This window comes from Pipra filicauda, unplaced genomic scaffold (genome assembly GCF_003945595.2).
Source record: "Pipra filicauda isolate LSUMZ 115617 unplaced genomic scaffold, ASM394559v2 scaffold215_size1667880_pilon, whole genome shotgun sequence".
Taxonomy (NCBI): domain Eukaryota; kingdom Metazoa; phylum Chordata; class Aves; order Passeriformes; family Pipridae; genus Pipra; species Pipra filicauda.
The window spans coordinates 1,011,713-1,024,556 of record NW_024104327.1 but is presented as its reverse complement, the minus strand read 5'-3'; the positions used below and the strand labels follow the sequence as shown (position 1 = coordinate 1,024,556).

The following is a 12,844-nucleotide window of genomic DNA, read 5'->3' as shown; positions in this document are numbered from 1 at the left end:
CAGCACGGAGAACGGGCCTGCCAGCACGTGTTCTGCACTCCAGCCTTGCTTACACTTTAGGGGGCAACATAAACCCCTCACAACACAGTGCCCTGTGATTGCCACCAGCTCAAAATGACCCACCTGTGGTCTCAGGAATCAGTTCTGCCACGGGGCTCTCTGTGCTGACACTCTGTGTCACTCTGTGTGTGTATAGAGCCCTTGGGACCGCTTAGTGTTCCGAGCAGGTTGTCAGAGGATGTCATTCTGTACCTTAGATTTGAAATACAGCCATGTTGAGAAACCTGTCAAGGTGTTTGATCTGGCAAATAGTTTTACCAATGTTTTTCTTGCTGACCAGACGTTATTTTTGCAGAAGCTGTACAAGGTGTCCTCCCTGCCCTGTGTTTGGTCACTGCTCCTCATTGCTCTTCATGGACTTGTTCTCTGCATGTCCTCCTTGATGCTCTGCATGCATTCAGGCATCCTTCTGGTCTGTATTTCAAGTGGCATAAACCCTTATCCTACAAGGGCAATCTAAGTTCGGCTACTGTTGCTTGTCCTTTTGAGGACCCTTTTATCCCATCGGGTTCTTCTGGCTCCTGAAAAGTGGAGTGGAAAATTAATCACTGACATGAGAAAAAAATATTCTAGAGGACGTGCATAGAGCAAAGCTTCTGGAAAAATGTGGTCTGTGATTAAAGATCTCACAGTGGGTCAATTTTAGTTAGAGCAGCTTAGTGGCCAAGTGGGAGCTGTAAATTGCACCATCTCCATCCTTGGCTAATGCAAATGAACTCTTTTGGTGTTGGTGCAGCTCTAGCAGGTTGTTAGAGCTCTGTGAACTGAAGCAAAAGAGTTAAAGAGAATCATTAAGGCATTTTCTCCCTTGTCTGAGCCTGGACCTGTCCTCCTCTTTCTTGTTATTTAGTATTTATTGCAGTTTTATCGTTATTATTTTATTTGCAGTGGCATGTTTTGCGATGGGGCGCCAAGGATGTCAGCTCGATTTTCAGCCTTTTCCCAGCACAGTCATTAAACTGTGACAGGTGATTTTCCCTTCTGTTTAGGCTCTGCTTTTGTATACCTCACCCTGGGAGCTGAGAGCATCATTATAATTCAGGGGATGGTCCAAAAACCGCTTTTCATATGTTTGCTCTCACATCCTCTGCCTCAGCAGGGGCATGTGCACCAAAGTGTCTGCTGTTTTTTAGAATAATTTTTAATATGCACTGGTTATGGTGGAAGAGCTGGGGGACCTGTTCTGGGAATGGTAACCCAGTGTTTGTGATATTCCATGGCTCCTGAGGGAATCCATTTCTGGAGTTGGCTGGGAAGCCCAGAGAAGGTTTTCCCCTAAATTTGCACCTGCAAATCATGAATCACAGTTAACAGTTGGACTTGAAGATCTTAGAGGTCTTTATCAGCCTTAATGATTCTGTGGTGCAGAAAATTTTGTTTCTGCAAAGGGTGTGCATGTGAGACCTGTGCATTTGAGCCTTTCATGGGAGCAGAGTGTCTGGGACTCAGAAATAAAGAGCTGAAGTAGCACAGAGCTTTCAGTGTCAGCTGCCCAGGGCTCAGTAACAGAGACTTTGTTGAGGGCGTATCATGTGCTGTTCAGCTGTAGATTTTGCATTCCTTTTCATCAGTTTTGTTTTGTGTCTTGCTGTCTGCCTCCAGCACTGGTTTTTATGGAAGATACAGCACCACATGTTTGTCACGGCTGTTTGCCTGGAGGAGCAAGGTAGTCAGGTAGACTTGAGTAGTAGGTTCTGAAATTTGGCCCAAATAAAGTCACACTGCAGGTCATGGGAGTTTTCTTATTAGTTTCAGAAGAAGCCGAGCTCTCGTTGGCTGTCCTTGGGAACAAAATGAGTCCCACTCTGATCCATCTGAAGAACTTGCTTTTCAAACTCACCTACATGACATGTGTGAAGTGTTTGTGGTGTGGCTCACCCACAGGGTTTTTGTGTTGCTTTTTGCCACACATGGTGTATCTTCACAGTGTCACAGCTCCTTGGATTTACTCCTGTTTCCCCATCAAATGAAAAAGATTGGATTTTTTTTTTTTAAGCTCAGCAGGGTGGGTACCTTCACATTTTTGTGTTCATGCAGTGACTGACCTTTCATAGAATCATAGAACCAGAAAATGGTTTGGGTTGGAAGGGACCCTAAGGATTATATTATTCCAAGCCCCTGCCATGGACAGGGTCACCTTCTAGGTTGTTCCAAGCCCTGTCCAACCTTGGACACTTCCAGGGATGGGGCAGCCACAGCTTCTCTGGGCAACCTGTGCCAGCCCCTCACCACTCTCACAGTCAAGAATTTCTTCTGTGTATCTGATCTGAATTTCCCCTTGTTCACTTTGATTCCATTACTCCTTGTTCTATCACTACACTACTATTTCCTCAAAGTACTTGTCACCAGCCAGGCTTAATATAAACTAAACTGCAGAAATAGCTCTAGGACAGCACTGGGATCAGAGGGGTCAGGTCTGAGCTTGGGCAGACGGCTGGCTCTGTAACTCTGTAACTCCTTGACATCTGGAGAAAGCAAAGCTTGTATGTAGGTCCTAGTTCATTTAACGCCCTTTTATCAACATGAAGATTTTCCCTTTCTCATCTACTTCACCTTTCAATGTCAAGGCCAGGAACTGAGTGATCTGTGCTCTTGCCCTGGGCAGTGAATACGCAGTGTCGGAGTTCTGCCTATGGATTTTATTCCTCATATGGAGAAGAGGGTCAGTGTTCCAAGAGCCATCGTTCAGACAAGCTTTCAAGAGAGTATCAGCCCAGCCTGAGTTGTTTTGTGACGTTATGTTCTGTATCAAACCTCTGAGTTATTAATGTGTTGTGATTTGTGCCTCTCTCCTTGCAGTCAATAAGTACGTGGTCCGGGTTTTCACTGGTGAAGTCAGCGGCAGTGGAACAGATGCAGATGTCTTCATTAACATCTTCGGTGAGAAAGGAGACACAGGTATTCAAATGCAAATAATTTCCTAAAATATTTCCTCCTGCTCTGCAGGACTGTGATCTGAACAACTCACAAAGGCGACATGGCAAACGCGGAATAATTTGGCTGAGTGAAGGGCACAACAAATGGTGGTTTTAGCTCTGGGGCTTCTCACATCCACATCCACTGGAAGCTGCGACTGCAGTGCAGCAGTCATGGCTGGGCTGTGACCGAAGTTACCTAGCACTAAAAAACCCAAACCCTGGGGAAATGCAGCATAAACCACCAGCAGGAAGCAGTGGAGGAAGTGCCAGTCCACTTAAGCATCCAACACCGATGTGTATTTACAGTGCATGCATTGAGAGCTCTCTGTCTCATTTTCTGGGTCCCTGCACGGGTAATGATGTCCCTTCTGTGCGGCAAATGTTGGGGCTGAGCCTACCTGGCCATTTGGAAAAATAATCTCACCAAGGTTTGTGTGAGTTGGCTTTAAAGCAATGGTGTTAGCTTTTTTATTTCTTTTATTTTTTTTAATGTAGATTGTATGCAAAAGTGGTCTGGAAACATTAAATTAGTCCTTTAAAAAAATATTTTTAACTGAAAAATAATAAAATATGTGCCTGAACCAAACTCTTGGGGCCATGGAGAAAAGTGGGTGGAAATTCCTGGAGACCCAGAGAGCAAATATTCTCTCGCTTCTACACTGCACCTATCCTATCAAATTCAAGAAATAATGATATTATGTCTGCCAAGTATCCTTGAACAGATGATGAAAGCTAGTGGATGGGGCTCATCCTTGATTAATCCTCCAGATTTTTACAAGGGGATTCATCTGATCTCACTGAAGACATCCAAAAAGTGGGAGTCTAAATCTAAACTGGTTGTCCTGGCACTCTGTCATATCTACACAAAGAAATAACACCCTTGCCCACTGACACTTTTCCCTACACTGGTGCTTTGGGTGAGTTCAATCCAACTCACAGCATCGCTCACGCAGGAGCAACGTTGGCTGCAACCACAGTCAGAGCTTTAATACTTTTCATAAAGACAGACTCCTGTGAGATCAGGAAAAAGCCAACAGCCCTGGCTGGGTCCTAATTTGAAAATAAATCCTTCCTGTCGGATGCAGCAAAGAATTCCGTGTCCTGAAATGTCAAAATCTGCAGCTTGTGACCAAAGCCTTTTTTTTGAACAGTTTGGAGATTTTCAAAGACATTAAAAATAAAAGGGAAATGTGGTGATATTAAAAAAAAAAAAGGAAAAAAGAAAAGATTTAAGAGCCATCTGGATATATATTTCTGAAAGCTCTGAGAGCTGTAAGTAACTGTGACATTAGAATGGAAATCCTGGTCTTTTGTGTGCTCGAGAAAAGGTACCCTTTTTATTAGAATATAAAGTCCCCTGCCTTTACCTTGAATCCTGGTTGCAGAGAGCTGATACCTGGGGAATATTTGATTCAGCCAGTGATGACATTCCTAAATATTCCTTTACTTACAAACACACATGTGCCAGTAACCCTTTCCTCCTTGGAGTTATTATTTATTATTGTTTATTTGTTTGTTTAATCTCATTTTATTTTTTATCTTTTTTTCCCCCTCAGGTGTGAGGAGACTGGACAATGACAAAGACAACTTTGAAAAAGGAGCAGAGGACAAGTTCACACTTGATGCTCCAAATCTGGGAAAATTAAGAAAGATTAATATAGGGCATAATAACAAGGGAGGCTCTGCTGGCTGGTTCCTTGCAAAGGTTAGTTACTCGTGAGAAATGCAATATAAGCGTGCCAGGGGTCAAAATATCCCACTTACCCTCTCAGGGGTCTGGTACCAAGAAAATGTAAGGATAATTGCTGGTGATACAAGTTACTGAGAGAGTCACAAATCAAGTTTTCACCTTTCCGGAAGTTTCCTCTTCAGGACTTGCTTTTTCTGCAGAGCAAAGAGGGCTGATGAAGTGCTGGCAGCAGCCTGGTGCGCGCCAGCATGGTGCATCTCAACCAGGTGCAGCAAATTCAAATTGGACAATTAGAATTCCAGTTGAGCAGTTTGGTTTCAAACTAAAAGAGGGCTGATCTGGATTAGACATAAGGAATAAGTTTGTGGGTTTTTTTACAATGAAGGTGGTAAAACACTGGCACAGGTCCTGTCTCAATCACAGCAGTTTGTTTGACCAAGGAGGATGAATTCTCCAAGCCAGGGCCTCCAAGCCCCCTCTCATTCTGTTGACTTAACTCATTACCAAGACCATAAAGATACCAGAGTCTAAGAAATATCTGTTGGGTCTGTTCACACTGGAAATTTGCAGACTTACAGCTTGGCCAAGTTTAAGTGATTTGTCATTGGCACAGCAAAAGAGATATACCTGCCACAAAGATCCCTTTCTTCCTCTTTCCTGCTCATTTTAATCTGCTGCTATAAGGTAGGAAGGTATTACAGCTTTTAGTGAAATGATTGAAGGAATATTTTAAAAGGAGAAATCTATGACTCTTCCCTCTAGTCTCATTTTCTTTTAATGTTTTTTTAATGTAATTTAACATAGCTGGCTTTAAACCACAGAAGAACTCACCCCAGATTTGTAAATCCTAGGTAAGAGAGTAGTTTGATGGATTACAAATGCAAATATTAGCACATGCTTTTCCACCGTCACCATACAATGCAGGAAAAGTTATGATGTTGTTTGTCCATGAAAAATGCAGAAATGAAAAACAGAGCAGTTGTGCTCAGTGTAACAGAGCACAGTGAGGGGAAAAAAAGCACAGAAAAAGAACCTCATTCTAACGTCACAGGTGATGTGACTCCTAAGCCTGGAGTAGTGATGACTTGCAGCCAACACGTTAACCCTGCCACAAGCCTCCAAGATGTTTGTGGTTAAGTGGAAAGCAACTTTTAGCTTGCAAATTCATCTGGAAGTTCAGGGAACTGAGCTAAAATATCTCAGTTATTGTCTACTGTTGGTAGGTGGTTTTGTGTGAGTTGCTCCAATACTTGGAGGCTCTAGCGTTCTCACTCCTGAATGAACCTGTTCTCAAGTTTCTTGTGTTTTCAGTGTGGCTTATCCTCAGAGATGGTTTTCTGCCTCTAAATTTATGAATAAACCCATTAGAAGGAACCCAAAGAGGATCAGCTGGTAGAGAGGAATCATAGTGTTGATATTTCTCCTGAACCTCGTCTGTTTTATTCTCTAACACTCCAGCACGGCACTGCTCTCTCATCCTGACAACCCCAGCCCTGGCAGATGCTGATGTCTACGAAGGCACAGCGAGAATCAGTGATGCTACAGGCAACAGCACGGTGGTGGGATGAGTGACAGGAGGGGAAGCTCTGTTTTCCAGAGAATGGCTTCATAAATTTATCCAAAAAGACAGATTTCAGATTCTCCCTGTTTGTTGAGAAAAGTGTCAAGGGCTTTCTATCCACAAAAGCGATTTTTTTTTTTCCTCCTCTGAGGCATAAGCCATGCAGAGGAATAGAGATTTTGATTTCTTCTCTTCTTACCAAAAGTCTTCAGTACCCTTCTCTGCTGTTTTAAGATACTACAGTAACTCTATCTGTGGCAGGCTTCGGGAGCCCAGAAGAAGATATTGGTAAGAAACACCTCAGGAGGAAGTGCAAAAAACTACCATCTAGTATTAAAGGGGAAGATTGTTCCCTGGCTTGTTTTATTAAAATATCACCGAATCCTATGGTTTGGTTTGACAGGGGCCTTCAAGAGAATCTATTTCCAACCCCCTGCCATGGGCAAGGGATGCCTTCCGCCAGACCAGGTTGCTCCAAACCCTGTCCAACTTCCAGGGATGGGGCAGCCACAGCTTCTCTGGGCAACCTGTGCCAGGGCCTCACCACCCTCACAGCCAGGAATTACTTCCCAATATCCCATCTAACCCTGCCCTCTGGCAGTGGGAAGCCATTCCCCCTTGTCCTATCAGTTCAGACCCTCATCCCAAATCCCTCTCCAGCTCTCCTGTAGCCCCTTTAGGCACTGGAAGGGGCTCTCAGGTCTCCCTGGAGCTTCTCTTCTCCAGATGAACCCCCCCAGCTCTCCCAGCCTGGCTCCAGAGCAGAGGGGCTTCAACCCTTGGAGCATCTCCACGGCCTCCTGTGGACTCTCTCCAGCAGCTCCACGTCCCTGTGCTGTTGTTCCCCAGGGCTGGAGGCAGCTCTGCAGGGGAGTCTCACCTGAGGGGGCAGAGGGGCAGAATCCCCCCCTCCCCTGCTGCCCACGCTGTGGGATCAGCCCAGGGCACGGGGGTTTCTGTGTTGGGTTATGTCCATCCTCTCACCCACCAACCCCTCCAGGACCTTCTCCCCAGGGCTGCTCTTGATCTGTTCTCTGTCCAGCCTGTGTTTGCGCTTTGAATTGCCCCAACCCAGGTGCGGGATCTTGCACTTGGCCTGGTTGAACTTCATAATGTTTGCACAGCTCCACCTCATTGGTGGTCCAAAGAGCCAAATCCCTCCAAATTAGAAGCTGTTCCTGCTGCAGGGTATCGCGGCTGCCTTTGCAATGGTTCCACCCTGGAATAACTGATCGGGATAAAGTGATGTTACTAGGTCACACGAGCTGATCTGATGGTCTTGATTTGCCCTGGAATTCCTAGATGTTATTTTATAACAAGGCCCTAGAGCAGAGAGAAAGAACACAGCCTGTTCCCAAGGCAGAACAAAGAGCTGTCGCTCAGCCGATGGAGAAGAGTAGCCAGCAAACATGCTCTGGAGAGAGGGAAGACAGGCCAACCAGCTGGTCTTGATAGCAGAGACATCTGGTCTCGTACACCACGAGAGATGCAGAGTGGGTTCACTGGATAAAAAATGCAAAAGGAAAAAGCTGGTTTTTTACTCACTGACTGTCTGAAATTGTATCAGTACTAATTAGGGAGTGGACAGGGATCTGCTCGAGTATTGAGTATGTTAAATACCAGGCCAGAGTGTGTACATTAAGCTTCTGCTCTTCTGCCACCCCTCGTGTAACACCTTTGCTTTTTCCTTTTTTTTTTTTTTTTTATTTTCCAAAGTGCTGTTTCTTTTTTCTCTCAGGTGATCATTGAGGACATTGGCAATAAGTGTGTGTACCAATTCCCGGTTGGACGCTGGTTTGCTTTAGATGAAGACGATGGAAAAATCCAGAGGGACATTCTTGTTGGGGGCACCGAAGCCACAGGTAAATTTGTAGGCTGAATCTGTGGTGGGAAATGGGAAGTTAATGCTGTTAGCCATGTTTTCTTGAGAAGACTGAATGCTTATGCTTAGGGAGATCTGCAGTGAACCATCTGCTCGTAGCAGGATGTTTTGTACAAGAGTCCCTGAATTACCACTTTATTTCCCCCCTTTTTATCTCATTGGTGAACCTGTGCAGGACCTACAAGCTGGTTTATCACCTGAGGCACCTGGATAAGGGCCTTATGGGCAGAGGATGAAAGATCCAGCTTGTACTTCAGCAAGTCTCTCACCAGTTTCTAGGGAGTGGTTTGCTATTTCCACAGTCACCAGTGTGCCACACAGTAGCGAATATTGTACTTCGTGTTCTTGTCTGGGGAACTACGCATCCTTTTACAAAATGAGAAAGGCAGTGCTGATCCCTAAATCAGTCTTTCTTATTATCCAGCATTGTTAAAGCAAAGACAACCAAAATTTATGTCTCTGTTAAAAGAAACTTGCATGTAAAGTCAACAAAAGAACTCACCACAAGGCAGAAGATTATTTGGATAGTGTTCTGCCTGTATTTATTTATTTATTAGCATAAAGGCAAACACTTTGACCATGCATGTAACAGCTGTTCTTTACTTCTTTGCATGGTCTTCAGCATCTGCAGTCCTTGTATTCCCCCTGCATGTGCATGAGGAAAGTGGTCTGGATGCAGATTCCTGACTTCAGGATGCTTGTTAAGAAAAATTAGGGGAAGATGGGAAAGAAAACAGAAATGTAATTCATTTGGTAAAAGCTTCCTTTATTTTTTACCATTCATGACTGTGCATTCTTTTTTCCTGCTCTCATGAGTTTTGTTGAAGATACATCCAATAGTAAAGCATGCTTGAGTTGAGTTTTTAATGTAAATTTCAAAGGGAGGATAATTTAGACAAGAGTGAATTCTGATGTTTCTACTTCATCCGAAGTCCCTATTGAAATTTCTGGCTGATTTAATCAAAGAACTTGTCTTGGGCCCCAACTACTTTTTACATGCTCCCTAAGACATTGTTAGAGTGTTTTACGTGTCTACTTTGTGCCATGAGACAGGTCTAAGGTGTACTTGCCTATGAGCCTTCTGAGAGGTAAGGTTGTAGGAAGAAGTGTTTTCTTTCTTAGACCAACAGTTTGAGCTAGGAAAAAAACCCCAGAAAACCAAATAGGACACTTTTATGCACACTGGGTTCCCTTCAGAAATATTTTTCTTTCTTCCAGCTGAGTTAGTATCTCTCCCAAACCTTGCTTTGCTGAGAACTTCGGGCTCTCACAGTGACTGTGGAGGTCCTGGTGGCTTCAGCAGCATTATAAACTGCTGATTTGAAGCTTCCAGATTTTTGTGATGCTGCAGATCTTGCCACCACTGTTTAAATCAGCACTTTTCCATCCTCTCAGCGCTCCCTGACACATTTAGTGCTTGGTATCTCTCAAAATCCACCTACTTAGTTGCCAATTCAGTTTTATCGCCTTTCTTCACCTAATCATCACCACATGGTGAATAAAAAAACCATTGGGCCATATGATAGGGATTTTGTCACCCCAAGCCTGTTTCTCTTGGACAGTCTGAAGATAGATGTGTATTTTTCATAGTTACGTGTGGGACAAAAACAAATGAAGCATTGCACTATGTCTAAGTCAAAAGTCAAAATAGATCAGAGGGAAACCAATAGAGTCCGACCTAAATCCAATCAAAATCATAATTCTCAGACTCCTTTCCTCCCTTCTTTTTTTCCTAACTAAACTCCTGATTCCTTCAGGTATTGTGTACAACGTGGCTGTAGTGACAGGAGATATCAGAGGAGCTGGCACAAACTCCAAGATCCACATAATCCTCCACGGCTCCAAAGGCTTAAAGAACAGTGGGAAGATTTTCTTGGAAGGAGGAGAATTTGAGCGTGCCAGGACAGATCTCTTTAACGTGGAGATAGCTGCTCTTCTCAGCCCTCTCAGCAGGGTCAGCATTGGGCATGATAATTGTGGAGTCAGTTCTGGATGGTTCTGTGAGAAGGTGAGACTAAAATTATCATAAACTCGAAGAATCATTTAGGTTGGAGAAGACCTCTGAAGTCACGGAGTCCCAGCACTAAGCCAACACTGCCAAGTTTTTTTGTCTGTAGGCAGCTGCTGTCAGACTGTCTCCTGACCCCACCCTGACCCCAACAACCAAGTGCAGTTTAAAAATAAATAAATAAACCTGCTTTTGTTTGGATGGCAATATCCACGACTTAACAAGTCAATACTATACATCATGCACGGGAGTAGCTGATTGCCTCAAAGGCACATTAGATGCATAAGTCAATCACTCGCTAATTGGGTTGATTGCCCCTCTGCTGTCACAAAGAGAGAGATTATTGTTTGCTCAGCTCCAAAAGCACCTTCAGATGTTCGCCCAAGGGGCCGGACAGAATTGCAGCCTTGGATTGTGCTGAGCGTTTCAAAGTTATCACCTCCGTTCAGACTTCCGTGAAGTTTCTAGATGCTGCTCTGGAGCTCAGAAATTATTTAAAAAAAAAGAAAATCCAAAAAAACCCCAAACAAACAAACAAGCAAAAAACCCCAGAAACTAACAAAACAATACAAAACCAAACACAAACAAACAAACAAAACCCAAACCAAAAAACTAAAACAACCCATCAACAAAAAGTGGCTGGGAGGTAGTGGGGCAATATGTGATGTGAGATCATGTGCAAGGCCAGCAGGAGGTGATGGGAGGATAGGGAGGGGGGCAGCTACCTATCCTGAAGCTATGTGGAAATGCAGTTTTCCTGGAAAGCAAAGTCAGCTTAGAATGTGTTTGAAGGCTTTTGGTATCTTGTGTGTTCTGCAAAGCCCTGCCATGCACTGGTGTGGTGCAGGGCTGGCTCCTGCTGCCACCCTGCCTGCTCCTGTTCCCTTCCCCTCCTGGTGTTTCACCTCTTCTTGGTTGACCCTTTTTGATGTGCTGCTGCAAAAATGGGAATAACAGGACGGATGGGTTGTAACTGTACTGCAAATTGGGAACTGTGCAACCAGTCCTGTTCACGTTGGTCCAGAAAACCTGATTTTGAGAGCAGGACCAAGATCTCCAGCTCTGTCTCTGCTTTGTTATTTAAATTTTTGGGATCGAGGGGGGGGGGGGTGGGCTGCCAGTAGCAGAATATTCAACCCCATTTTCCCAATCTCTTTTCCCAGGTGGTGGTTTACTGCCCATTCACTGGTATTGAGCAAACCTTCCCATGTGGGAAATGGCTGGATGAAGATGAAGGAGACGGTCTTATAGAGCGGGAACTCTATGAAATGGTCTCTTTACGCCAGAAGAGACTGAAAAGTAGGTAAAAGCGTCCAGGGCCTCCTGTGACCATCACCCCCTCTCCCACAAGCAACATGAGTGTCACCTGAGTGACATGGGACGACCTGTAGTCAGGTAGAGGTGAACTGAGTCATTGAGTCACAGGATGGTTTGGCTTGGGAGGGATGTTTACAGACCATCTCATTCCAACACCCTGCCATGGGCAGGGACACCTTCCACTATCCCAGGTTGCTCCAAGCCCCACCCAGTCTGGCCTGGGACACTTCCAGGGATCCAGGGGCAGCCACAGCTTCTCTGGGCAACCTGGGCCAAGGTTTCACCACCCTCACAGCCAGGAATTCCTTCCCAATATCCCATCTAACCCTGCTCTCTGACAGTGGGAAGCCATTCCCCCTTGTCCTGTCCCTCCATTCTTTGTCCCCAGTCCCTCTCCAGCTCTCCTGGAGCCCCTTTAGGCACTGGAAGGGGCTCTCAGGTCTCCTCCTGGAGCCTTCTCTTCTGCAGGTGAACACCCCGAGCTGTCCCAGCCTGGCTCCAGAGCAGAGGGGCTCCAGCCCTTGGAGCATCTCCGTGGCCTCCTCTGGACTCTCTCCAGCAGCAACACATCCTTCTGATGTTGTGGCATGAGCTTCAGCTTTGAACATCCTGCTTTGGGAAGTTTAAAATGAAACTTCTACAATATTTTAAAGAATTACTCTCATTTTCTTAGGGGAAGAGGTTTGACCTGTCAGCCTTCCTAGGTTCACTGTGCTTGAGGTTTCCTCAGCCACCATCTTATGTTTGCAGACAAGCCAGGCTACATTTCCTATCACTACAGAAGCAAAGTTTTCTTGTTTGAGGTGGAAACAAAACCTAAATACAGTACGAAGACAACCCCGAGAGAAAAAAAAAAAAAATGGGAAGAAAAACAAAACTCTTCCTGCTAACTTCAACTTCTTTTTTATTCTTGACCTTAGAAAAATAACCAGCGTAAGTCCTGTCCAGCTACTAAATGTGCCTCCCGAGGCACAGGGGTGCTGAATTTGAAGGCTTCTCTCTAGAGGGAGGCAATGGCACACGTTTGCAGGGAGGAGCTGCTCTGTGCCTTGCCGAGCAGTGCACGGGCATGTTCATCATGCTCGTCCATCCACACGGGCTCCAGCACCGGCCTCGCTTCGCTGGCTGGTTTTGCACCAAGAAAAACACATCAGTTGCCCGTCTCGCCTGCGCCAGTGCCTGTGTGTGTAAACAGAATCTTTTAATTAGGATAATGGACACAGCTTAATCCGCGTGCTTCGGGTGGGCTCCTGCTTAAACAGCAGTTCATTTAAATAAGCTTTATCTAAATGTTAGTCAGTGTTATAACCACACTGCGCCTCCGACTCGGTCCATTTAGCTAAAGCATCTGCAACCTTTAACCCTCTATTATCAGCTCTGATTGTTATTGACAGGCTAATTCCCCTGC

General features: G+C 45.0%; 1 protein-coding gene across 1 annotated transcript in view; it reads left to right on the top strand.

Moving 5' to 3' along the window:
- LOXHD1 (lipoxygenase homology domains 1) overlaps nt 1-12,844 on the top strand; it is a 154,534-nt gene that overhangs the window by 39,857 nt on the left and 101,833 nt on the right. The window contains exons 6-10 of the mRNA XM_027720002.2: nt 2,860-2,958; nt 4,535-4,683; nt 7,968-8,091; nt 9,869-10,119; nt 11,283-11,418. Of these exons, the coding sequence (XP_027575803.2) occupies nt 2,860-2,958; nt 4,535-4,683; nt 7,968-8,091; nt 9,869-10,119; nt 11,283-11,418 (759 nt within the window). The remainder of the gene's footprint in view (nt 1-2,859; nt 2,959-4,534; nt 4,684-7,967; nt 8,092-9,868; nt 10,120-11,282; nt 11,419-12,844) is intronic.